General features: G+C 42.8%; 1 protein-coding gene across 7 annotated transcripts in view; it reads left to right on the top strand.

The window, feature by feature from the left end:
• The window catches only part of TNFRSF19 (TNF receptor superfamily member 19), a 98,084-nt gene that overhangs the window by 25,567 nt on the left and 45,625 nt on the right, over window positions 1–26,892 (top strand). For all 7 annotated transcript variants that reach the window (XM_082435686.1, XM_082435688.1, XM_082435687.1 and 4 more), the window contains exons 3-5: window positions 1,986–2,096; window positions 15,539–15,717; window positions 25,898–25,983. In XM_082435686.1, coding sequence (XP_082291812.1) covers window positions 1,986–2,096; window positions 15,539–15,717; window positions 25,898–25,983 — 376 coding nt within the window. The remainder of the gene's footprint in view (window positions 1–1,985; window positions 2,097–15,538; window positions 15,718–25,897; window positions 25,984–26,892) is intronic.

Below are 26,892 nucleotides of genomic sequence, written 5' to 3'. Positions count from 1 at the left end.
TGTCTTTGTGGTGGAGGGGAATCTCCTCTCTCCCTTAAATAAAACCACAAACTCCTCTAAGATTGGTTGTTAATGAGGGTTAAGAAAGGTGGGAGGTGATTACTAGACTTTTAGCCCCAAATCATGGTTTAGTCTTGAACCCCACCTTGAATTCTCCCTTCTGCCTGCTCTAGAGGTTAAGGCTGTGATTTTATTTAAGGTGGTTGGCTGACTTCACTATAGATATTTGCTTCAAGGTGAAGGCAGTTTGTACTGAATAACCTCCCATCGTTATAACCATCAAAAACCATTTCTGTGCACTTGTGCGATGGACATTACACACACCAGTCCCTGTTCCCCCAGTGCTTCCTAAGGTTCTCAGTTTTCCTTTAGGGAAACAAAATTGTATCAATAGTCAGGAATGTTACTGAGGGAGTCCCTGCTTGATGTAAGAGTTTGAACTGAATGTTGTCACCAGTCTGAGATTCTGTTAATATCAACATTTTTAATGAAATGCCATCTGTTAAGAAGCAGATATACACACTTTTGTAGGATGGTGTGTATAAGATGAACTTACCATTTTTAGGTAAAATAAGAAATAAAGGCTATATCTTGAAAATGACTTACAACCTTTGTTTTTGCAAAGCAGATAATCTTTCCATTTAAGTCCTATGCTGTGAACCAAAGTTTATTGTTAGGACATAGAGAACAGACTTGTGGTTGCCAAGGGGGAGGGAATGGGGGAGGGATGGATTGGGAGTTTGGGGTTAGCAGATGTAAACTATTACATATAGGATGGATAAACAACAAGGTCCTACTATATAGCACAGGGAACTATATTCAATATCTGGAGATAAACATAATGGAAAAGAATATGAAAAAGAATGTATATATATGTATAACTGAATCAGTTTGCTGTACAGCAGAAATTAGCACAACATTGTAAATCAACTATACTTTAATTTTTAAAAAAAGTATATTGTTAGGTCCCATTTAAGTGGCAAAATGGCAATCAGTAGGAAAGTAAGTTCATGTTTACATGACATTTTTACTCTGAAGCGTTCAGAGAATTGGGCCATTGTTATTTTCATCATTATCAGGAATTTTACTGATCTCACGATTGTCAGAATTTTTTGAATGATGAACTCTAAGTAAATGGAATTCAGCTGAAAAACTTCTACATCAAAGCTGGGTATCAGATATGTCTAAAGGATAATAGCAAAGTTCTTGGGACTAGTATATGTATTCCATTTATTTATTTATTCAACTCATTATGGGTGAATATGTTTTCTTTTTTTTTTTTTTTTTTTTTTTTTTTTTGGCTGTGTTGGGTCTTGGTTTCTGTGTGAGGGCTTTCTCTAGTTGTGGCAAGCGGGGGCCACTCTTCATCGCGGTGCGCGGGCCTCTCACTATCGCGGCCTCTCTTGTTGCGGAGCACAGGCTCCAGACGCGCAGGCTCAGTAGTTGTGGCGCACGGGCTTAGTTGCTCCGCGGCATGTGGGATCTTCCCAGACCAGGGCTCGAACCCGTGTCCCCTGCATTGGCAGGCAGATTCTCAACCACTGCGCCACCAGGGAAGCCCTGAATATGTTTTCTTAAAGAGCAAAAATATAATTCTTGAATTCAGATTTTTTCAGGTTGCAAAAGGACCTTGGTCTCTGCATAACTGTTCTTTCATACATCTTCTTACTTAGAAAAAAGAGCAGTTTCTACCTATTTTTACCTTGGGTACTCAGAAAAGTACCAGAAGAAGATAGCAGTTAAATCCAGAAAAAGAGGACTCTCATTCAAGGAATACAGAGAGGAATCAGGCTTGTTGATTAATTGTTCCACTGACTTTTCCAGAAAGTGGTTATTCTTCCTGAAGTGAAAACTGAATTGGCCTCACTCTGAATTAATGTTTACATTCAGTGATTATGTGAATAACACTGAAGATACTCTTCCTTTTTTGTGAAAAATAGAATTAACTTCCCTTAAGATAACGTTTTGTGGAACATTTTTTTCAGGCGTGTAGAGTGATCTGTGAAACAGGAGACTGTGGACAACAGGAATTCCGGGATCGGTCGGGAAACTGTGTTCTCTGCAAGCAGTGTGGGCCAGGCATGGAGTTGTCCAAGGTAACTGTCGGGCGTGTGGGAAAGTTGTAGATCTCTGTCTTTAAAATGCGTTCTTTTCAGCTCAATCCTTTCAGTTTATGACTAGTGAAGATTTCTTGGTTCGTCATGTCCCTTTAGCCAAATATTGCACAATTCCCTTTTCAGTACATTCGATTCATGTGTCTTACTGAGATAAAAGAAATAGATTCTAATAGCCGTAATTCAATAAATGTCATTGTTTTGTATAGTTTAGTGTTTATTGTATTTTATTGAAAGAATAGAATCATTAAACAACAAGGTCCTACTGTATAGCACAGGGAATTATTCAGTGTCCCGTGAAAAACTGTAATGAAAAAGTATATGAATAATGGGATCACTTTGCTGTACAGCAGAAATTAACACAACATTGTAAATCAACTATACTTCAATAAAATAAATTTTAAAAAATAGAATCATTAAGGTTTATTTGCTTTAATTAAAAAGAATCAGCATTCTACTAAAGATTTAAAAGTAAAACATTGATAACAGAAAATGGTAATAATACTATTTACTGGGCCTTCTTTTTCTTAAAATTAAGGTTACAATTACTAGTCAAGAAAAACAGAGCCCAGCAGTGTCTTAAGTAACCGGGCTCCAAGGGAGCAGTTCTTTTCCAAGCCAGAGTTTTGAACATTGCTTTGACAGTGCCAGTACGATTATTAATTTTCCCACTTTGAGTATATGCTACTCCCAGGAGCATCTTAAATGTATTCATCTTCACCACTGCTTGTGAAGCAGCTGTGTTCCAACGGGGTGGATTCAGAGTTCTGGGTGTTCCCAGGCCCTTCTTTGTTGTGAGCATGCTCAGAGGCACACATGCATTTGCTTTATTTTCTGACCTTTTGAAGACGTTACCAGTTGTGGACAATTGATGTATCGTTTTGTTCTAAAGAATGCACCAAGGTCTTCCTGTTAGAAAAGGAACAAAAGATGTGTCTTTAAGTGACTTTTCAAAGAGAAGTCCTTTCCCCTACAGTCTGCTGTTCTCTGAATTTGAGTCTTGTCATTCATAGATTTTTGATCGATGATCTGCAAACAGCAGGAAACAAAGAATTATGCATTCCACAAGTGATTCCTGGCGGATGGCCTCTCTGGGTGTTGTGTTTAATATGTTGGCTTTCAGCTTCTTGTGCCGTCCGCTTGGAAGGAACTGGCTGAATTTTGAACTCTGCGGTGTCTAGTTGCTGAAGCACCCCGGCCGATGTTTTTTAAATCCCTGTGGATTGTAGTAACATGGCATTTTCAGACATAGGTTTTGCTCTGTTGGATGTAAAAAGGTCCTTTATAACAGCAGACCTGCATATCTAGGATATGTCAACAAAGTAGTTAAGAATGCGATTGTGCCCGGGAGGAAAACAGTGATGTTTCTACCCCTCAGAGTTCTTTTGTCAAATCTCTGTGAAAATATGAATATATCACAGATTCGAAGAGATGAGTGAATCATTTCTAAGAAATTGCTCCCTAACCTTCATTCTTTATCTAGAGAATGAAGATGAAGGTTCTATCAGCTCGCAGTATTTTTTTTTAAATCCGTCCTCTGAGATTATCTGATAACAGTTTCTGTATTTCATAATTTCCCACAGATATCCATAAGAAATATTTTTCATTAGGTAGTAATTTTCCCTGAGTATTGTAATAGCTGTCCAACTTTATTTCATCAGGAGCCACCAAAAGGAAGCAATCTGAATAACCCTGCCTGTGTGTACTTATTTTAGTTATTAATATTTATGATCATTTTCCTCATTAAAAAAAAAAGACCAGGACAAAAAATTGAGTGAGAAAGAGTAAAAGTAAAGGTAACGACATCACTGAAATATTAGATTCTCAGGACCCACTCAGAAGCACAAATTTACAAATGTAGAGGGTGTTCCTGCCTTGTCCTGAGGTGTCCACCCTGCGGGCAGGCAACCCCTCAGCTTTCACCCTCACTGTCTTAAACAGACCGCCCAGCTCCTTTTAACAGACACTTAGTGAATCTTTGCTCAAGGAGTGGACCAATCTGTCAGCCTCGGATAGGTTTTGGAAAAAAAAGATGACAGTTAAATCTAGTAATATAAAAGTTAATGGATGTGTGATTGTGTGTTGCAAATAATGTTTTGCCAAGTCTTTTAGCTTGGGTTTAGCTCTTAGTAAATAAAATTAGCAAGTGAGCCTCGCTCAGGGTCTAAAATGTAAAGCGTAAGAAAGGCAAAGGAGTCAAACATACCTATGGAAGTAAAAATATATTTTTATTTTCCAGTTAATTAATCAAGGCAAAGGATGTGAGTTTTTTATAAGCAATTACTTTGGAGCTGGAAGTTTCTAAACTGTCCACTCATGAATTTGCAGTTTCTTCCTTCCAGGCTGCCTTTATTAAATTTTTAGCAAGAACATATATCTTTCAAAGGAAAGAAGAGTAAGTTCTGAGTATATTAAAATCAGATAAATCACTTAAATTGACAAGTATGTTCAACTGGTTAATTGTCACTTCCAAGCTTTGCAAATCAAGGCAAAATTTATTCTTGTCACTGAGACTAAGTTTTTGTTAAATTGTTAGATAACTACATTTATAAATAGTCTATTTGCTTGTTGCTTGGAATACTAAATATATCATGGCGGCGGGGGGGTTACCTGTTAATTTGTAATGAAGCAGATGAGTACAAGAGTCTTTACTTTTTTTTTTTTTTTTTTTTTTTTATTTATGGCTGTGTTGGGTCTTCGTTTCTGTGCGAGGGCTCTCTCCAGTTGTGGCAAGCGGGGGGCCACTCTTCATCGCGGTGCGCGGGCCTCTCGCTATCACGGCCTCTCTTGTTGCGGAGCACAGGCTCCAGACGCGCAGGCTCAGCAATTGTGGCTCACGGGCCCAGCCGCTCTGCGGCATGTGGGATCTTCCCAGACCAGGGCTCAAACCCGTGTCTCCTGCATTGGCAGGCGGACTCTCAACCACTGCGCCACCAGGGAAGCCCAAGAGTCTTTACTTTTTTAACTGAGGTGTACCATTTTGGTTACCAGTGGTGTTTGAAATTTTGAAAGCACAATATATAGCAAATATTTTATAATTAGTTATGAAAAAGTAGGAAAGCTGGATCAAATTATTGATATCCACAACTAAAGTTTTCTTTATATTAAGAATTTTAAAAAGCATTTTCACCAAACATAGAGCTTTTAATAATCTTTATTCTAACATTATTATGTAACTTATTCTGCTGTACTAAGCATAATTTAAAACTTCTGTCCATTTTTCTACTATCATGTCTATCCAAAATAAATTCCAGGTCATGAGGTTCTTTGAATTACAAACATATATCTATACCTTAAAACTCAAGCTTGGAAATACTTTGGGTAAGCAGGTACAGTTAAAATTTCCATCTGTGGTTTTATTACTCCTATTTATTATTTTCTTTGGAAGGCATTCAGTCCTGCCTTTTCACAAGGTATGGCTTGCTCTCCCATGGTTAGGTCTCTACATTAGGACACGCAGTTGGGCTTGTTGGAAGGTGCCGGAAGAGCTTTCCTGGGGCAGCATGTGCTCTGCTCACCTGTGGCGTGTGGTCGCTGTTTCCCGACCGCTTTTCACTTCCTTTCAGTTGTGAGAGCGTAAGGAATCTACGCAGCAGCTCCAGGTTCAGTAAGACCCCTGATGCTTGTTGCGAGCCGTGCCCTTCTCAGCTTTGGCCACTTTTTAAACGAGTACTTATTTTAACCTCATACCCTGGATACTTTGCGTGTGTTCATCTGCAGGGTGTGTCTTAAGCTAAAAAATATGGACTCTCTCTCAAAATGTCTTTAATTGTGAGTCTGTGATATATACCATGCAACGAAAATAGCTGACATTGGCCAACATGTCTTATAGTGAGCCAGGTTCTATGTGATCTCTGTATGACATAAGGAATTCTTACAGCATAGGTCTTAAGTGGGGAACATAACTACCCCTGTTTACAGATGGGGCACAGAGGTTAGTCGCTGTGTCCACCATCACTGTAAGTAAGTGACAGTGTGGGGGGGGAGGGGGGGCTCTTGGGGTCACCGTCTGCCTCCCGTCTTGATAATGCCTGAGGACAGCGCACCTGGCAGGACTTTCTGTGCTGATGCGCGTGGTCTCTACCTGTGCCGTTCAACACGGGTGCTACGAGCCGCTGTGGTTATCGAACACGTGAACTGTGGCTGGTGTCACCGAGGAACTGGGTTGCTTATTTTATTTCATTTTAAGTAATGAAATTTAAGTTTCCCCATGTGAGGTTATGGTTGTCGTATTGGACAGTGTCGTTCTAGAATGATCGACTTCCCGCCAGAAGTTGTGGCTTAGGACCAACTTCGAAAGCAGAGACAAATGTCCCAGCGTGTGCGATGCAGGAGCTGCTCCCGGCAGCCTTCCACTCCTCCTCCTGCGGGTGTCGGCATTGTCCTGGTCCCCACCTGTCCCGCCCGCTCCACCGGCCCCGCCCACCAGTGCCGCCCTGGGGCCACCTGAGCCCTAGCATCTCAGCAGCCCTTTTGGTTCCCAGGTCCCTCCCTCAGAGCCCCAAGCGCCACCTCTGTCATTTCGGCTCCTTTTAGTAACTCAGCTTAGGACGTCGTTTTCCTGAATCTTTGGGAAAATATGTGACGGGTCACGGAGCCATTTAGCGTCTGTTTTGAGGATTTTATCCCCTTGAGCCATATTTACTCTCTCCGCCACTGCAGGGTTTAATTTTTAGTCTTTGAAAGTTTATGGTAAAGATAATGAATAATGTCTTTTTCCTATTTCCGAGGCAAAAAATACCGAGTATGATTTCCATGGCTCTGTAAGCAGCTACGCTGGGCGTTTTGACCGCGACCGTGTGCGTGAGTGTTCGGTGGCGTCCCGGGGGCTCGTGAGAGTGAGTGGGAGATGATTTTTGTTTTCCCGAAGTGACCACATTAGACTTGAATTCTCACCGTCTAGAGTTTGCCCGGCCACGGCCCCTCCTCCGCACCAAGCATTAATGCCAACAGTGTGCTTTTAACACGATCGCCTCCCGGCAGTAAATCAAGAAACTAGTTTTTGCATGAGCCTCTGGAAACAGACTTCAAGTCTCTGGAACGGTTTTCAAAGTAAGCTTTTGCTAAGCAATTATTGGGATGACTTTAGTTAATGTGAAAAAAGTTAATTCTTGTAAACAACAACATCCTTCCCTCCACACGAGTGCATGCGGGGCTTCCTATTTTTAAAGACATCTACTCTTTGGAAAACTGTTTACAACCTTATGAAGAAAATCACACAAAAAATTAATGTAATTTTTCAAGCATGAAAGAGATTCATTTCTGCCATTTAATTACAGTGTCGCTCACTTTATTTGTGTTTAATTATACCTAATCAAGCCCAGGGGTGTTTGGCAGATATTAACAAGCTCTAGCTTGTAATTTTTTCGTTAGAAAACTCAACTATGGGTTTTCACAAACCAGAAGTTGGGGGGATATGTCTTTGGTGTTGTTTTCTTAAAGGAAATTAAAAAGCTGATTGCTGCACACCAGCGACACCTGAATCTAATTTGTCATTTCCATTTGTGTGCCCTAGATTTTCTTTGTAAATAACTTCTTCTCCATCCAATTTGAGCTTTCAAAGTTCAAAGAACCCAAGTTAATACTTATTGGCTGTAAAAATAAATAGTGCTTTTGACCAGAGGCCCCTGGTTGTGTTTCCCGGATAATTCATGGCCTGTGAGGATCTCCCCTGTCGGGGGGCGGGCCTGCTCCCCCGGCGTGTAGGTGGGATCCACTGGTGCTTTTTGTTCAGTTCTGGATTTGCAGAGGGAGAGAAGAGAGAAGGGGATATGAACACTGTTTACTTGGAGTCATTTTGCTACTGGAAAGCCACCAAATGTGGCTTAAAAATAGTGGGCAGAGTGACAGAGCCACGGCTGCCCCCAGCTTGGGTGGAAGAAGCCCAGCTGGGTCCAACCCTCTCTTGCTTTGGAACCAAGATAAGGAAACTGCTCACATCTCCACCCGCCCAGGGGGAAGACTTGGCCTTACCAGCTAGGAGATATTGCTGTGGCCCTTAGGGGCTTTTGCTCCCTGGGATAAAATAATAGTAGTAGTACTAATACTAATACTACTACTAATAATAAACTTTAGCAAATACTGCTTCACACAATATTTGTTCATCCGTCTGTTTACCCAGCAAGCAGCTCTTTATTACACACTGGCTTAACTACGGTGAAAGAGAACATATTCAGTGGCACTTGCTGAAGTTGGCAGGGCAGGGCATTGTTCAGAACCTTTGCAGTAGGCATGGGGATTTTACAGGGGGGAGGGAAGGGGCTGATCTCCGAATACAGCCTGGATGAGTGGGAATTCATAGCCGAGGAGCAGGGGTCGAGTCAGTGATGGGAATTACTACCAGGGGACATGAGAGGAAGAGAGTTTCTGACCAAAGCCGACCCGATGGGATTCTTGCTGAACACAGGGTGGGACGGTCGGATGTCACCTGGGGGGTGGGAGGCTGAGGACCCTGAGGGTGGGGTCCTGGTTAAGCCGACCCCACAGGGTTCTTGCTAGAACTACATTTCACGAGGACATGCGCAGATGGGCTGGGAGGAGGTCCAGGAGCCCGACTCGAGCGTGCTCGCGCAGAGAACCTTTGACAGCTCCAGGGACGCGGGCTTTGGGGAAGCGGGGTAGGGGGCGATGTCAGATGCCAAGGGTTAGTCACTTCTTTTATGATTTGGGGAAGTAAGTAGGAACCCTATGGCAATGCTTTTTTTTTTAAATTGCATTCTTTTTTATCCATGTGTATATTTTCTCACCTCAAAGTTTATTAATAAAAAGGTCTCCTCGGCGATTCAGGGAAGTCCTAGGTATCTCATTTAAGCTTTAAGGTACCAGGTCATAATTTCAAAAATAAAGGACTGCCGTATTGTTTTAAAGACTCAGTGCATTTCTAGCGTTGATATTAATGGCAGACCGTCCTCCATAAAAATAAAACTTGTAGCTAATTCTGGAGCCCAGGCCAGTGACTGACTCACTCTTCCCTCCCCCTTCTCCTCCCTCTCCCTTAGCCTCCCACACCAAACATACACACACACACACACACACACACACACACACACACACACAGGGTCCTTCTAATAACTGGTGAGAGGGAGAACTCAGTACAACCTGGAAAGTGTCAAAGAAAACCAGAACAGGACAGAGGTTAAAGCAGTAAAAACAAATTCTATTCAGGAGCTTTTGCAACAGGAGAAGAGAGACCTCGCTCTAGAGCTGCATTCAGCTCCAAATCCAACGTGGACACATGGGGGGTTATAGCCCAGGAGCAGAGCGGGCGTCAGGGTGGGCAATCACCAAGAGGAAACAGCGGAGGAAGGGGGATCCTGGCTAAATAGACACCAGGATTCCTGCTGCAGGCGGACAGGGGACCAGGCATCACCTGGGGCGGGGGGTAGGGTGGGTGGCTTGGGAGGTCAGGTATGGAGAATAAGCAGGTACTGAGGATGGGGGATTCTGGCTAAACCAACCGGACAGGATCCTCGGACAACCGGGTTCTTCAAGACCAGACCTAAGAACGGGGTGCAGTCGAAAAAGTGGCTCAAAGACGCCTGCAGACTTTGGTCAAGCAGAGAGTCTGTCAAAGGAAAGACTAAGCAGAGCCAGTGTGGGCAGCCTGCCCCTTCCTCCTGTCACCATGGACCTGTCCACACCTCTGCTTCTGTCCCCAAAGGAAGTACTGTGCCTGGGAGCTCGCCCCCTTGTACCCCAAGGTAACGTGGGAAAAACCAAAAGATCTGATACTGTTGATATTTTCATGAGATGCCCAATTAGATCACGTGATCCTTGCCAGCTCAGCTGGCAGTGCTCGAAGGGTACCCTCTGTGCCGCAGCACCTGGCATGCAGTGATGAGTAAGAGCAGCTCCCATGGGGTAACAACCTGCATCCCTGTGGAGGAACCCGCGCTCAGGGACTGATGCCGGCGCTCCCCACAATGCGCTGAGCGGGGTGAACAAAAAGGAGACGCAGAACAGTTGTCCACACACGAGGAGGGTGTGTCTGGGAGGTTTCCCCAAACCTGGCATAGTGGGGGAGTAGGAAGTTAGGGACGAAGGATGGAAAGACGGGTTACCATGGGACAGGGGCTGGTGACCCCCCTGCCTCGGTCTCTCTGTCTCTCTGTCTCTGTCACTCTCTCTGTCTTTGTCTCTCTCTCTCCGTTGTTTCGCCTCCTTCTGTTTCTCTTGGTAGTTGTTTACTGAACTTAATATGGAAGATTTCAAGGCATTTTTAACTACCTCGTTTTACTGAATGAAATAAAAACATCAAGGTAGACATTTATATGGGGGTAATTTAATATTTATATGCTTTTTATAGCCTGGATTTCAAATAATTATGGCGTCTCTACATTTATGGTGCTTTAGAAATATGACAAATCAGCTCTAAATGTGGTTGCTGCCATGGACGCTATACAGTAATTCTTTGGAAATAATTGCTCTGAATTTCTAGTTAATTCAAGATGTCTAGTTAATTTAACATGTGGAATGATCTCTTCATACACTTCTTAGACTCTCATGAACTGAAAGCAATGATATTATTCGTAAAAGTTTAAAAATAATATTAGGCTGTGTTTCTAATAATCTTTTTTTAAATGGCAAATACTTTAGAGAAAGTATATATTTTAAAAATTTTATTGAAGTGTAGTTGATTTACAATGTTGTGTTAATTTCTGCTGTACAGCAAAGTGACTCAGCTATACATACGTACGTTCTTTTTCATCTTCTTTTCCACATGGTTTATCATAAGATATTGAACGTAGTTCCCTCTACAGTAGGACCTTGTTGTTTATCCATCCTACACATACTAGTTTGCATCTGCTAATCCCGAACTCCCACTGCATCCCTCCCTCCCCCACCTACCCCCTTCCCCTTGGCAACCACACGTCTGTTCTCTGTGTCTGTGAGTCTGTTTCTGAGAGAAAATATATTTTGAATAAAATTCCCCCAAATAATCAATCTCTGTTCAAGTGTGGCTCATGGTACCTGCTCTGTACATTTTGGTACTCTTTTGTGATAGTGATGATACAAAGCCTTTTCTCAACCCCTCACCTAAATCTGCCCCAAAGAAAATTGCTACAGCTGCCACCAGAGCATATAAACTGCAGGCAGAAATAGTAAGCCAATATCCAGTTAATAAAGGCAAGCTATGATGCATTTGGAGCCTGGCTTTGTTTTCTTTCTATACATGGTTTGGTCCAGTGTAGAATGAACCAAAAAAAAAAAAAAGTTTCATGAAATCCTCATTCTATAAAATCTAATGACATGTAAATCACACACAACGATACATGGCAAAAACTCATCGGTCAAAGCGGTCCTTATGTACAATATAAACTCTAGACACGGCCAGGAATCAAAAAAGAAGCACAAAGATTTCCCAACACTAAAGTATATGTTCTTTCTCAAAAGAGATGAAACTGTCAACATACCTGTGTATATTCTTTCAAGTTCATTTCTAGTCAGATCATTTCTCTAGTTTCTCAGGACTGGAGAGAGGAAGTGAGTGGCTGTAGACAGCGACGCTCAGCAGGAGGAAGGGAGGCCAGCTGACCACCTGGCAGAGGCGTTAGAACAGCAGAACGGCCCCACAGACCCAGGACTGCCTAGTTCTTTGTATGACGGCACAACGCAGTAGTGGATTCAACCAGGAAAGGTTAAATTCTATCTTATGTACCCATTTTCAAAAGGAGGTACTTGGGATTCGTTTTAGAAAAATTTTTATTCAATAAAAATGTTTTAGATGGAAAGTGATGTTTGAAGTAGCCTAGAAAAAACTGGGGTCTGAAGATCCCTTTGTTCCCCAGTGAAGCTTTATTATACCGGAATCAAGAAAATCGGTCTGTTGGGCTGTAGAGAATCCAAAATAGTAATGGCCATCGGTATCATTTATTTACGGACGCCTGTGCTTGATTTAAAGTTTAGAGGCTTTAAATGTTTTCCCTTTTATTCCTCAGAATAACCCTGTAGGGCCTGCATTGTTATCCCATCTCACAGAGGAAGAGTCTGAGGGTCAGAGAGTTCCCAAAATAACTTAGCTGGCAAGTGGCCGATGTGTCTTTGGCTCCAATGCAGGAAAATATACACTTTCCCCCTGTATCCGCCTGGCTTGAAAAGCAACATTTCTGATGTTTGCTACCAGTTCATAGATGCCTACCCCTTTCCCTTTGTTTTCCTATCTTCCTCTCCCTCCCTTTTTCTTTCCTTCTCTGTTGTGTGTTAACCTGTATATGAGACCCTTACAGTCCCAGCTGCCTGGATCAAAGCGTGTTGTTGAAATCGCTGCCGCAGGAACTTTGAGGGATGTGCCCAGCCTGTGAGTGAGGAGGTCCCGCCCCGGATGTCATGTGCACACGCTTTGATCCTGGGACTCGGGGTGGGAGGCTCCCTTCTGTGCCTAAAGAAAGCCTTTGGATGCCTGGGGCTCTCTCAGCAGCTAACACTGTCCTGGTGCAGATCCCACTGCTGTGCACAGCCCCCCAGAATAGCAGTGGCCTCCCTCCCGCCAAGAGCAAGTACACATCCCAAGAAATTCTTTCTCAGTGTGTGTCTGTATTGTTTTCCTGATTACTAGAGATGCCTTGTGCAAGAAAATCAAATCATTACAGAAGTATAAAAACTGAAAACACACACACAAAAAAAACTGAAAACACTTCATAATTCCACTAACCCCCCAAAAAAGATAATCCCTGTTAACAATTCTAAAGAAATTCTAATTTGTGAATTAGTATTTAAAATTGTTCCCCCCTGCTCCTGTCTGCGCCTTTGGTTCAGAACATTGTCTAGCTGGAGCCCTCAGGGTTAGGAAGGTGCTGACCTTCTGCTTTGTTTTTCTCCCCTGCTCTTTGCTGTGCTTGTTCAAGACACACATTGAAAGACGGGCAGAGGAATTGAAGGGGGAAAGGAAGGGATAGTCCTTCCCAGATGTGAGTGAGTTCATTAGTGAGGTCTGGATTGAAGTATCATTGCTAATATCCTTTACTGAGTGGCTTATTGAGTACAGGGAATACTATTCTTTGTGTTGGTTTTTGTTTTTTAATTGAAGTACAGTTGATTTACAATGTCGTGTTAGTTTCAGGTGTACAGCAAAGTGATTCAGTTATACATATATACATACATATATATATGTATGTATACATATACTCTTTCAGATTCTTTTCCCTTACAGGTATGATAAGATATTGACTAGAGTTCCCTGTGCTATACAGTAGGTCTTTATTGATTATCTATTTTATGTATAGTAGTGTGTATATGTTAACCCTAACCTCCTAATTTATCCCTCCCTCCACCCACCCTTCCCGTTTGGTAGCCATACATTTGTTTTCTATGTCTGTGAGTCTATTTCTGTTTTGTAAATAAGTTCATTTGTATCTTTGTGTGTGTGTGTGTGTATGTTGGTTTTGATTTAATTTTCAGCCAGTAAGTACTGCTTAGTTGACTTTGTATAAAAATATGGATGAAGAAGTTAAATATATAAATTTTATGGAGAAACGAGAATTCTGACCTCGCTGGATCTGTGTTCTGGCTTCCGTGGTTCCCAATGAGGAAGCTGAGGCTGTGAGTGGGAGCGCTGCCCGCCCCCCGCCCCCTGCTGCCCATCTGTCTGTGTGTGGGCTCCCAGCATGCCCTCCACGTGGGGCTCTGTTCGCAGCTCGAGAGCTGCTGTCTGATTTTTTTTTTAATGGCCAGTGTTCTATAGAAATCATCACATAGTGCAGATAACCGTGCTAACATTTGGTATGCAATCTTTCAGACATCTTCCTGTGCATATGTCACATAAAGTGCCTGAAAGTCCCAGAGTGTAGTGGTATGAAGTCTGGCTCTGGAATTAAACCACGTAGGTTCGTACCATATGACTCGGCAATTCCGCTCCTAGGCATACATCTGAAAAAAACAAAAACACTGATTTGAAAAGATACGTGCACCTCAGTGTTCACAGCAGCACTATTTACAATAGCCAAGACATGGAAGCAACCTAAGTGCCCATCCACAGATGAATGGGTAAAGAAGATGTGGTATGTATATGCAATGGAATATTACTCAGCCATAAACAAGAAGGAAATTTTGCCATTTGTGGCAACATGGAAGGACTTGGAGGGCACTGTGCTAAGTGAAGTAAGTTAGACAGAGAAAGACAAATACTGTATGATATCACTTATATGTGGAGTCTAAAAAATACAACAAACTAGTGAGTAAAACAAAAAAGAAACAGACTCAACAGATAAAAGAGAATAAACTAGTGGTTACCAGTGGGGAGAGGGAGGGAGAGGGGCAATATAGGGATAGAGGATTTTTTAAAAAGGATTATTATGGGATTGTATGAAATCACGTGTGTGAAACTTTTGAAAATTGTAAAGCACTATAGAATAAATAAATAAATTAATTAATTAATTAATTTAAAAAACATGTAGGTTCAAATCCTGGTTCTGACATTAGCAATGTCTCTTTGGTTAAGGTGCATGCCTTCTGGGAAACCCCATACTCCCATCCAGGAAATAAGAGCATGGGAAGCGCTTCCCTCATTGGGGGGGGGAGGATGAATTAATGAGATCCTGGCATAGAGGAAGCCCCCGATAAATGTTAGTACTTACTATTAATGTTTTTGTAAGAAATGGGATCATATTTCTCATTCTGTTTTATAACTTATTTTTTAAACTATCATGAACACTTGTCTATAGCATTCTTTCTGTGATTGCATTATAACGACATCATATGACATGCTGTGATTGATTTAGTGCTTGAACTTGTGGAAATGATTGTATGCAGGTCAAAGAGCCGTCTGCGAAGCCCATCCTTGGAAAGCAGTTCTGGGTTCTGATGGCCAAATCTAGAGATGCTTGAGACCTTTAGTATCACAGGGTTTGATCCAAACAAGGGTTTAGTGTTCTTATAAGCGTTGTGTAAGCATCTTCCCTCTCTCAGACAGTAATAAACAGCTAACCATTCCAAGTTTCTCTACGGATATTGTAAGCTTCTGACATTTCGTATGCAGCTGTCCTCGTGTTCTATTACTTATCAAAGCACTTATTTTCTGCCTTGATAAGTGAGTAGGTGTCTACATATTTCCCCGACTGTAGCTTCTGAGCACGCAGATGACCAGCTGAGTTGGAGAAGAAAGTGCCGTAATTCTGCCCTAAGCTGGCGATAATGCCGCAGCGGCGGGGGGCGGCGGGGGGGGGTGGGGGAAGGCGGGGGGAGGGGAGAGACTTTCTTATTCAAATGCTCGTGCTCCTGGAATAAAGTGGATGACTAAGTATACTTAGGTCGTAAGAGAGATTATTAGCAGGGGGAGACACATTGGAACTCGCTGAGAGAGCGGCCTTTGTGCCCCAAGAGGCGGGCGCTGGGCAGTCAGCAGCCCAGTTCTCCGCGGTATCTCCTCGTCCTCCTTTTTCACGCTCGCGGGGGCTGAATAGCTGTCTCTTGCCTGTTCCTCCCTGCAGGAATGTGGCTTTGGCTACGGGGAGGATGCCCAGTGCGTGAGGTGCCGGCCGCACAGGTTCAAGGAGGACTGGGGCTTTCAGAAGTGCAAGCCGTGCCTGGACTGCGCCCTGCTGAGCCGCTTCCAGAAGGCCAACTGCTCTGCCACCCGCGACGCCACCTGTGGGGACTGCCTGCCCGGGTACGTGGCCAGTCCTTCCCGCGTAGTCAGGCAGTTAGTCCGAACAGGCTTTTCTCTGGTTCCCTGCCAAGTGCAGATGCCCGCTGACGTTAACCAGAACACACTTGCCGGGGTTCGCGGCTCTTCTATTCTCTGGGCCTCCTGTGTGCCCTGCACGGCGACAGGCGTGGTTAGAATGAAATGGTTAAGCGTGGTGACCAGGGCTCAGTGTCCCAAAAATCCTCAGAGTTCCTGCAGATCGATAGGAAAGAAAACACGGACAAAGGGACGAAAGAAAAAACATTCAGTTCACAGAAGAGGAAGAGTGTGTGGCCTGTGACCATACAAAGCTGTCCGTCCTCAATATGATGGGAGAAATGCAAATACCGCCATCCAGTCATTTCTGCGGTATTTTGTAAGGCATCACTTTGGGGGAGGAAGACAGAGATCCCCACCCACAGGCAGCTTACATCCTAATAAGATTTGACAAATACCTGCACAGTAAATGATACGGTATGCCAAAAGGTGGAAGATATGATTGCTATGGAAAAAAAGTCTCAAGCAGCTCAGGACGTTGGGCGTGCCCCCTGGGGGATGCAGGGGATGCAGGTTGCAGGATCAAAGTGGGTCATCAGGATGGGCGATGCTGAAAAGGTGAGCTCCCTCTGGACACAGACCCTGAGGTGGACATGGCCTGGTGTATTTCAGAAGCTGCCAAGGGGCCAAGGCGGCTACAGGAGAAGGGAGAGTGGAGAAGAGGAGAGGCAGTGAGAGCAGCAGGGGGTGGGCAGGTGTACCGGTGGAGACCTTAAATGGGCACATTGAAAAGGAACCCAGGCCGTGGACAGAAAGGGGACCACACCTGGGCCAGGTGGGGAGACAAAGCCCAGGAGGAGGAACTTTAACATTTTAGGTGCTTCTAGGTAACGGTTGGCCGGACATGCCAGATGAAACAGGCGGTTGGAAGCCAGAGTCCGGATGAAGCCCGGGACTCAGTGGGGCCGGTGTGGTGGTCTGTTAGGGGCGAGGCATTGCTGCAGGAAGTAAGGAGGGGAGGGGACAGAGTGAGCCTCAGGAGAACCTGATTAGTCTCTAGTAGAGCCAGAGGAGAGACCAGGGTTCCTGGAGCTTTCCTGGAACCCAGGCTTTACTGCCGAAGTAAAGCAACCAGGGCCAGTGGCGTGACAGGAGCAGCAAACTGTATCATGTAGTGGCTAAGCAGTTTACATGAATTATTGTCTGTGATGTTCACAGTGTTGTAAAAACAAAGAAAGTGAGCCTTATCATTAAGCTTATTCAGGCGAGACGGCACAGGCAGTGCGCAGTGTAGCTTAGACTCTGCCACCAGAAGCCACGCTCCAAGTCAGTGCACTCCGCCGGCTCGTGCCCACAGGAGCAGGGATTTGACAAGTGCTGGGTGCCAGCTCTGGGGATTTTAATGAAGCCAGGGGGCAGACAGAGCTCTGGGCCTGAAGGGCAGAAACAGGGCAGGAAATAGCCTCATGGGTCAAGCAAGTCCTTATGTGAAGACCCAGAACCCAAACGGATGCAAAAAGTAGTGGTCTTACATCAGCAGCACAAGTGACCAAGGGAAAAATAGCTATATTGGACTTTGTCAAAATTAAAGCCTTCTGTGCTTCACAGGATACCATCAAGAAATTGAAACAACAACCCCCAGAATTAAAGGAACTATTCGTAAATCATATATGTGATAAGGGACTATCTTATCTAGCATATATAAAGAACTCTTACAACTCAATAACAAAAAAACAAATAACCCAATTAAAATATGGGCAAAGGATTTGAATAGACATTTCTCCAAAGAAGAGACACAAATGACCAGTGAGCTCATGAAAAGATACACAACGTCAATTAGTCATCAGCCAGCGCAAAAAAAAAAAAAAGAAAAAAAAAACCCCACATACTTCACACCCACCAGGGTGGTTATAACCAAAAGACAGGCAATAACAGGTGTTGGTGAGGATGTGGAGAAACTGGGAATGTAAAATTGTGCAGCCACTTTGGAAAACGGTACGGCGTTTCCTCAGAAAGTTACACATAGAGTTACCATGTGACCCAGCACTTCTGCTCTTGAGCATGTAACCCAGGGAACTGAAAACATGTCCACACAAAAACTTGTACACAGATGTCCATAGCAGCCTTATACATGAGAATCAAAAAGTAGAAATGACCCAAATGTTCATCAGCTGATGAATGGATAAACAAAATGGAGTGTATTTAGCAATGGAATATTATTCAGCAGTAAAAAGGAATGAATTACTGATACATATGACAACATGGAGAAACCTAGAAAACATTATGCTAAGTGAAAGAGGCCAATCACAAAAGAACACATATTGTAGGATTCCATTGGTGTGAAACGTCCAGAATGGGCAGATCTAAAGAACAGAAAGTAAATTAGTGGTTGTCTAGGGCTGGTGGTTGGGAAGGGTTGAGAAGAAGGGGGAGTGATTGCCAAAGGGTACCGAGTTTCTTTTCTTGCCTGATGAAAATGTTCTAAAATTGACTGTGCTGATGTTTACACAGCTCCGTGAGTATACTAAAGACCATTTACTTGAATACTTTTTTATTTATTTATTTATTTATTTTAATGCTATTCTTGTCTGCTTACATTCTTTTTATTTATGTATGTATGTATGTATGTATGGCTGTGTTGGGTCTTCGTTTCCGTGCGAGGGCTTTCTCCAGTTGTGGCAAGCGGGGGCCACTCTTCATTGCGGTGCACGGGCCTCTCACTATCGCGGCCTCGCTTGCTGCGGAGCACAGGCTCCAGACGCGCAGGCTCAGTAATTGTGGCTCACGGGCCTAGTTGCTCCGCGGCATGTGGGATCTTCCCAGACCAGGGCTCGAACCCGCGTCCCCTGCATTGGCAGGCAGATTCTCAACCACTGCGCCACCAGGGAGGGAAGCCCTACTTGAATACTTTAAAGGGGTAGATTGCATGGTATGTGAAGTATATCTCAGTAATCTGTTATTTTTTTAAAAAGTAACGGCCTGTAATCTCAGAAGACGCTGATAGCTGTGAATATTATTACCCAGAGTCTTGAGCTCGTGCAAAGCTGATGGAAGGGCAGAAACGGGGCACCTGATACCTCTCTGCTCCTGTTCTGATGAAACCGTGTCTTTGCTCCTCTGCCCTCTTCACCGGGGAAGAGGATGGGGGTCAGGGAGAGGAGGAGTCCACGGGGGATGCCAGGCTGAGCTGGGCAGTGCCCAGAGACCCAGGACTCGGTTTTTACAGGGGGAACCCAGGCGTGGGCTGCTGCAGCGTGAGAGGGAGCCCCCGCCAAACACGCTTCCTTCATGCCTCACCAAATTTGTTGTCACCTGAGCCCACTGCTTTAGTGTCACAGTGTTTGCTCATTCTGTAAATAGATGCTTAGATGTGGGAAAGTTAGAAATGAGTAGACATTTGAATGGTGTTTCGTAGTTTATTTATATGATTAGTTGAAAATTACATCCTTTCTAAGCAAGCATGACGGTATGAGGCAGGCAACAATTATAGAGTGACTTCTACTCTTCCAGGTCTTCCAGGGTGTTTTCAAAGTGTTCACCCAGCTTGACTGTATTTTTGTGAAAGAGGAAAATAGTTGACACCCGTTTGACAGACAGGAAAATTGAGGCAGAAAGAAAATACGCAAATTGTGTATTGCCTCCAGAAAAATGCCAAGGTCAGGCATAAGGTGGGCAAGTTTATTCCTGGTGTGATGCCTGCCCTCTGCGGCCGCGGCCTCACTCAGATCAGGATCTTCTGCTGCCCAAAGGCCCAGCCCCCCACCGGACACCAGTGTGGAAAGTCTGTCCTCTGTGCTACAGTTTGACCAATTAGGGAAATTCAGTGCCCTCGTTCCCAAATATGGTCAACAGCTTTCGGCCAGTTACTTAATTTCTCTGACATTGATTCTTCTCACCTATAAAAATATCATCTAATAATAATACCAGCCTACAGAATTGTCAGAAGGATTAAGAACATAGCTCATGTAGAGCGCCTAGCAGAGCGCCTAGTACACAGTAAGCACTAGATAAATCATTGACATTGTTGCCAATTAATGTTTTTGGGGGCCAGTGAAAGCTTTGCAGAAAGTGGCCAAAGGGCCTCCAGCCCCTGTTCTGGGCCACGCCCCCTTCCCTTCTCTGCCGAGGGGACCTGGGGCCCCGCCCTGGAAGAGTAACCCAGCCCCTGCCAGTTCTTTGCTGCTTTTAGTAACCGGGATGGTTAACACTAGGGATTAACATCACCCCCTCCTTACAAAGGAGGAAGTCCATCCTTGGAGCGGATAAATGACTTGCTCGAGTCCTGTTTCGCTGCCCCTGAGGATGGCCTCTGCCGGTTCTGTACCCACTCCCCCCCCCACCCCCCCGTCAGCCCTGCTCCCCAGCCGCCTGGTCCGTCCTCCGTCCTTCTCACAGTGGCACTTGGCAACCCTTGCCCATCCCGAGCGCCCCAGTCAACACCAGGCTCTTCCCCTGGCGGTCATCTTTTCAGTAGCATCTTCTCAGTGTCACTGGGGCTGTCGCTTTGGCTGCTGAGACCTGTGAACAGGGGGCTGGCCCTCCAGCACAAACAGGGAGCCCACGGGTGTGTGGGAGGGGGCAGAGTTGTCGCCCGCCCCCGACGGACGCGCTGCAGGAAATGGGACCTGATGTCACACACAGGACGTGGCAGCGGCATTCAAACCTGTATTAAGGGAGACCGTTCTGAAACCAGGGCTGGACTGGGGTCTGTCATCCCCCTGCAGAAATGCGTTCATTGGTGGAAGAGTTAGTGTCTACAACCAGGCTTGCTTAGAATAGCAGTTATCAAGCTGGTGTTCATTAGACTAAGTAGTGTTATTTGGATTCAGCTCAATTAAAAACGCCTCTTCACATTCAGTGTTGGGGAATATTTTGGGTGGACAGATGTATTTATATGGTGCATCTCATCAGACAGTAAATTAGATAAAATTCAGTGTGGTTTCCTTTTGTCTCTTTGCATTAGCTGAAAGCACAGAGTAAAATTTAAAGTTCAACGAAAAAAACCACTTGTTAACCAGACACCGTGTCTATGTCTCTGTTCTCTTTTGTCTTATTTAATTTTTAAAAATTTGTGTCCTGTCTCATTTGGTCAGGAGCAGAGTGGCAAATATATCTATGTCCCCCAAACCTTGGCAATCTAAACAAAATAGAGAGTAGAATAATTTTTAAAGATTTATAGATTTCTTTACCCACTTAATCTTTTGTCACATCTTAAAACTCTAATTTCTGTATCTTCATCTTCAAATTGAATGATAATTTTAAGGAGACTTTTTAAAAATAAAAAAACAGTGTCTTTGACCGTTAATACATAATTGGTGATTCACTAATTATTCTGTGCTTTAGGATTCAGACCTTAATCTCATTTTGTACTAAGTGGAAAAAGTGAGAGTCGGTTGATGGCTTTGAAAATTTCGTAGCAGTTAAAAAAATCTTACATTCTGCCGTCCAGCCATTGTAATCAAGAAGCTGGCAGAGCAGGTTCTGAATGCTTTTAGATGATCTCTGTACCACTGCTGATAGCTGCTATGAGCATCATGCCCAAGTATCACCTCTCCTGTGAGCAGTGGCAACAAGGCAGGCCCATCCAACCTCCTATCTAGTTAAGGTTTCTAGTTAGACTTAATGGTCATTGAAAACATGGTATTTTCTCACCTGCTAGCCTCATTTGTGTTACAGCCCTCAAACTCATCATATATTTTAATAATTATATTTTTGGCAAATATATTTTGTTCTATTTCAGGGAGAGCTCAGACCTCCAAACTGTTTTGTCACAAGTAGAATTCATTATTTTAAAAATGTTCAATAATGTCCACATTTGATTCCCAGCACTTGTTTAGCTTATTTACATAGAAAGAGTTTTTCTGTTTAAAAACTATATTAGACTATCTTAATATTTAATTTAATCAACTTATAATTTGGCATGTTTTCTGTCTGAGATAAAGAGAATTAGTCCGCATATATTACAATGTTTAGCAAGAAGTACATCTAAGAAAGCTCCCTTATATTGTCCTATGGTTTTTACCTATTTTTAGATTTTTAAATGCATTTTTTAGTTGTGGTAAAAAAATGTAACATAAAATTTACCATCTTAACCATTTTTTAAGTGTACAGTTCAGTAGTGTTAAGTATATTCACATTGTTGTCATTATACGCAGATGACATGACTCTCTATATAGAAAACCCTAAAGACTCCACACAACACTATTAGAACTGATAAACAAATTCCACAAGGTAGCAGGATACGAGATTAACATACAGAAATCTGTTGCATTTCTTTAGACTAACAATGAAATATCAGAAAGATAAAGTTTAAAAATATTCCTTTTAAAATTGTGTACGAAAAAAAAAAAACCTAGGAATAAACCTGACCAAGGAGGTGAAAGACTTACACACTGAGAACTAGAAAACATTGATAAAGGAAATTGAAGATTATTTAAAGAAATGGAAAGATATCCCATGCTCTTAGATTGGAAGAATTAATTTTGTTAAAATGGCCATACTACCCAAAGCAATCTACAGATTTATTGTGATCCCTATCAAATTACCCATGACATTTTTCACAAGACTAGAACAAAAAATCCTAAAATTTATATGGAGCCACAAAAGACCCAGAATTGCCAAAGCAATCCTGAGGAAAAAGAACAAAGCAGGAGACATAACCCTCCCAGACTTCAGACTATACTACAAAGCTGCAGTAATCAAAACAGCATGGTATTGGCACAAAAACAGACATATGGATCAATGGAACAGAACAGAGAGCCCAGAAATAAACCTGTGCACCTATGGTCAATTAGTCTATGACAAAGGAGGCAAGAATGTACAATGGAGGAAAGACAGTCTCTTCAGCAAGATCCTGGTTTCAGTTCTTTTGGCTAGGACTTCCCTGGTGGTGCAGTGGTTAAGAATCCGCCTGCCAATGCAGGGGACACAGATTCGAGCCCTGGTCCGGGAAGATCCCACATGCCGTGGAGCAACTAAGCCCATGCGCCACAACTACTGAGCCTGCGCTGTAGAGCCCGTGAGCCACAGCTACTGAAGCCTGCGTGCCACAACTACTGAAGCTTGCACGCCTAGAGCCCATGCTCCGCAACAAGAGAAGCCACCGCAATGAGAAGCCTGTGCACTGCAGCAAAGAGTAGCCCCCGCTTGCCACAACTAGAGAAAGCCCGCACACAGCAACAAAGACCCAGCACCGCCAAAAAATAAATAAATGAATAAAAAAAGAAGTTTAAAAAAAATGCTTTTGGGTATATACCCAGAAGTGGAATTTCTGGATCTTATGGTAGTTTTATTTTTAATTTTCTAAGAAAACTCCATACCATTTGCCATAGCAGTTGCTCCATTTAACATTCCTGCCAGTAGTGCACAGGGGTTCCAGTTTCTCCACATTCTCGCCAACACTTTTTTTTAAATAGCAGCTCATTTCAGATCATTTAGTGCAATTTAGTGCTATTTTTTCATAGCACTAATGAGTGTGAGGTGATGCCTCACTATGGTTTTGATTTGCATTTCCCTGATGATTAGTAATGTTAACCGTCTTTTCACGTGCTTGCTTACCATTTATATATAATCTTTGGAGAAATATTCAAGTCCTCTGCCCATTTTAAAATCAGGTTATTTGATTTTTGTTGTTGAGTTGTAGGAGTTCCTTATATATTCTGAATATTGATCCCTTATCATATATATGATTTGCAAATATTTTTTCCCACAGGGGTAGGTTGCCTTTTCACTGTTTTCATTGTATCTTTTTTTTTTTTAACCACCAAAGAAACTATTATTACTATAATTTAAAACTTTTTTTTTTTTTTGGTTGTGACCTTTTTTTAACCACTTTGTTGAGGTATGATTGACAAAGCTGTACATATTTATTGTATACAACTCCTTGAGTTTGGGAATAAGTATACATTGATAGTATTCTTTGATGCACAAAAGTTTTAAGTTTAATTTATTCCCCCTTGTCTATTTTTGCTTTTGTTGCCTATTTACTATATGCCTTCTGGTGGCCTTTCGATGTCATATCCGAGAAATCATTGCCAGAGTCCATGTCATGAAACTTCTCCTATATTTTCTTCTAGGAGTTTTGTAGTTTGGGGTCTTACGTTTAATTAATTTTGAATTAATTTTGGTATATGGTGAAAGATCAGGATCCAACTTCATTCTTTTGCATGTGGATATCCAGTTTTCCCAGCATCTTTTGTTGAAGAGACTGCCCTATATCCATTAAGTGGTCTTGGCACCCTTGTCAAAAAGCACTTGACCATACGTGTGAGGGTTCATTTCTGGGCTCTCTATTCTGTTCCATTGGTCTGTATGTCTGCATTTATGCCAGTATTGATCATTGGAGTTGGTAATATGTTTTGATATCAGAAAGTGTGAATCCTCCAACTTTGTTCTTTAACTTTTACTTTATAAATTCCAAAATAAATATTTTTTATAAATTCTGGTGGAAAGTCACCATATTACAATCATTTAAACAGATTTTCACAGTCAAATGAAAATGGAAGGTTGAGCAAGTGCTGGATATGTCTGGACATTTGGTCTAATTATCTAGTTTCAAATGCAAATTTTGCTTCAACCACAAATCATACAGATTTGCTACTACATTATCAATTCCACAAAATAATTGCATCTATCTGTCTTTATAAACTTGATCTGTAATTTATTCTCCATGTCACTATTTTTGTCATGAAAAAGTTGGAAGATATACATATATGTAAAATCACTTGAATCCCCACCATCTAGAAATAATCAGTTGTTAATATGTGGTATATAATATCCTTCCAAACTGTTTACAATGCAAATATATACACAAAAATTGTTCTTAGCTGCATTGGTAAATAAATGATCTGAAAGAATCTATACCAAAGCGTGTGTCTGTGCAAAATGGCATTATATTATTCACACTTCTTTCTTTTCCACTTAATGATAATTCATGAATTTAAAAAAATAGATATGTAGATCTGCATCATCATTTCTAAAGGTCCCTTTGTATTCCACAGCCTTGGGTCTACCATGGCTGGTCGTGTCTGCTTTGGGTATGGGACTGTGCCTCGTTGACTTTTTTTCTTTTATGAGCAATGCTGTGGTTACACTCTTTACATCCAGCTTCACCCACTTGATTATTTTTTGAAGATAAATTTCAAAAAATGAAATTACTGGGTAGAATGTAAACTATTCTATTGAGTTCTGATGGCCTACAGCTAATTGCCCTCCTAAGTGTCAATTTATGTGCCCACTGGCAATAAACACAAGTGCCTCTTTGCCTAGGCTCACGCCAACACTTTCCCCATTTTCTAAGTGAAAATGGTATATTTTCACTGCAATTTGCACTTACTTGTTAGTAATGAGGTTGAACATTTTACTGTTAATTTTTTAAATTTAATTGCATCATCTTTTTAGATTTAATTATGAAGTTTTAAAATTATGAAATGTTCTTCTTTTGGGAATTAGTGTTTGTTGCCTGTTTTTCAGTTGCCTTGTTCACTTTCACCATAATGATTTTTAAGTTTTATGTTATAGTCTTAAGTTATAGACAATACCATGACTAGAACTATTTTCCAATTTTCTTTTGCCCACTATGTTGATGATACTTTGTTTTTGCTCTTCAGATGCCTCTAGTATTTGTGCATCTGTGTGTGTGTGTGTGTTTGTGCGCGCGCACGTGTGTTCAAAGCTGTTAATCTCTTCCGTTCTGGCTCCTGGGTTTCTTGTCATGCCTAGAAAGATGCCCCCTTTTATCATGATTGTATCAGTATCTGCCTGTATTTTTCCAATACTTTTATGGTTTGCTTAGCATTTTTGGTCTCCGAATTTCAAAGGTTAAAAACTAGCACTTCACAAGGCATTTTGTCATTTAAATGACAATAGAAATGTCCAGATTTCATACGCCCTCACGGGCACCCCACCTCAGTGTACGAAAAGTGGGGCTGAGTAGAACCTACAAAGTTACGTTTAGTGAATTGTTATTTCTTAAGCGTTCACTGCATGCTCAGAGGCCTTTCTAAGGATGTGTCTGTCTGCTGTTATAGTTAAGCCTTTGAGAACCTTTTTTTAAACACTAGAACTGGTAATGGAGACTGCCAGTAATTTATCACCTAAGTCTGTTTGCTGCAGCTGTGAGCTTAGATGAAAACGCTAACAAGGATTATTTCCCTTTCTCTTCTAGATTTTACAGGAAGACCAAACTTGTTGGTTTTCAAGACATGGAGTGCGTGCCTTGCGGAGACCCCCCGCCTCCCTACGAGCCGCACTGTGAGTAACGCCACACAAAGAGCAGAGGGGCTGTGGGCCTTTTTAAAAACCTTTCTTCAGTGGGCAAATGGAACAAAATCTCTCTCTACTGCGGGGCTTAGAGTGTGTGGCCTTTATCAGGCGTCCAGCAGGACAGAAAGCCCTTTTGTTGCGTGTCGCAGTCAGCAAACCGCATCCATTGATTGGACTCTCGGGTGAAGCACAGAGGCGTTGCTGCTGCCGTGTTCCATTCAGACTCTTATCTTTCATGCTAGATCGTAACTCAGGCACCTCCGGTTAACTAGGGGGGTCCACATCCTACCGCGTCGTGTCTTTGTGCCGGGCTCTTCCTAGTCCCCAGACGCTGTCGTGGGGTGGCTTCCAGGCGGTTCTGGAGGCATCCCCCTCGGGGACTGGCAGTCACCTGCTGAATGAGTGCGCAGTTCATTGCATTCCTAGTTCATTGCATTCCCTCCTTCACTTTTCTCGTTTAACAAATAAGTAAAAAGAGAAAACCCGTTACATGTTGGTAAAGAGAAAATGGTGCCTTTTCTTCTTTGTATTAACGTTAGTTGACCTTTTTGACCATATTTTTTCCTTAGATGAAAAAGGCGTTTGTTTCAGGTTATCAACCTGCATTGATTTTGAATAGGAAAGAGTGACTCCTCACTCTCCTTAATCCTAAATACAAATCTGGCCAATGAAAACCCACAGGTGAGGGGCCAGCAGAGAAGTCAGAGGGCGGGCGCCCCCCAACCCCCCGGCCCCCAGGTGTGCTCAGGGCAGGCTTGTCTCCGCTGGGCAGGGCCTTCCTGAGCTGTGGGAGCAGCGAGGTCCAGGAGGAAGGCTGGAGGAGGGCGCCATCCCTGCATGGGTTGCTCTTGACTTGCGGGGAGCATGAGTAACACAGATGTTTATTTAGGGATTAGT

This window comes from Balaenoptera physalus (genome assembly GCF_965194825.1).
Source record: "Balaenoptera physalus genome assembly, chromosome: 18".
NCBI classification, from domain to species: Eukaryota; Metazoa; Chordata; class Mammalia; order Artiodactyla; family Balaenopteridae; genus Balaenoptera; species Balaenoptera physalus.
This window is presented reverse-complemented; position numbering and strand designations above follow the sequence as displayed.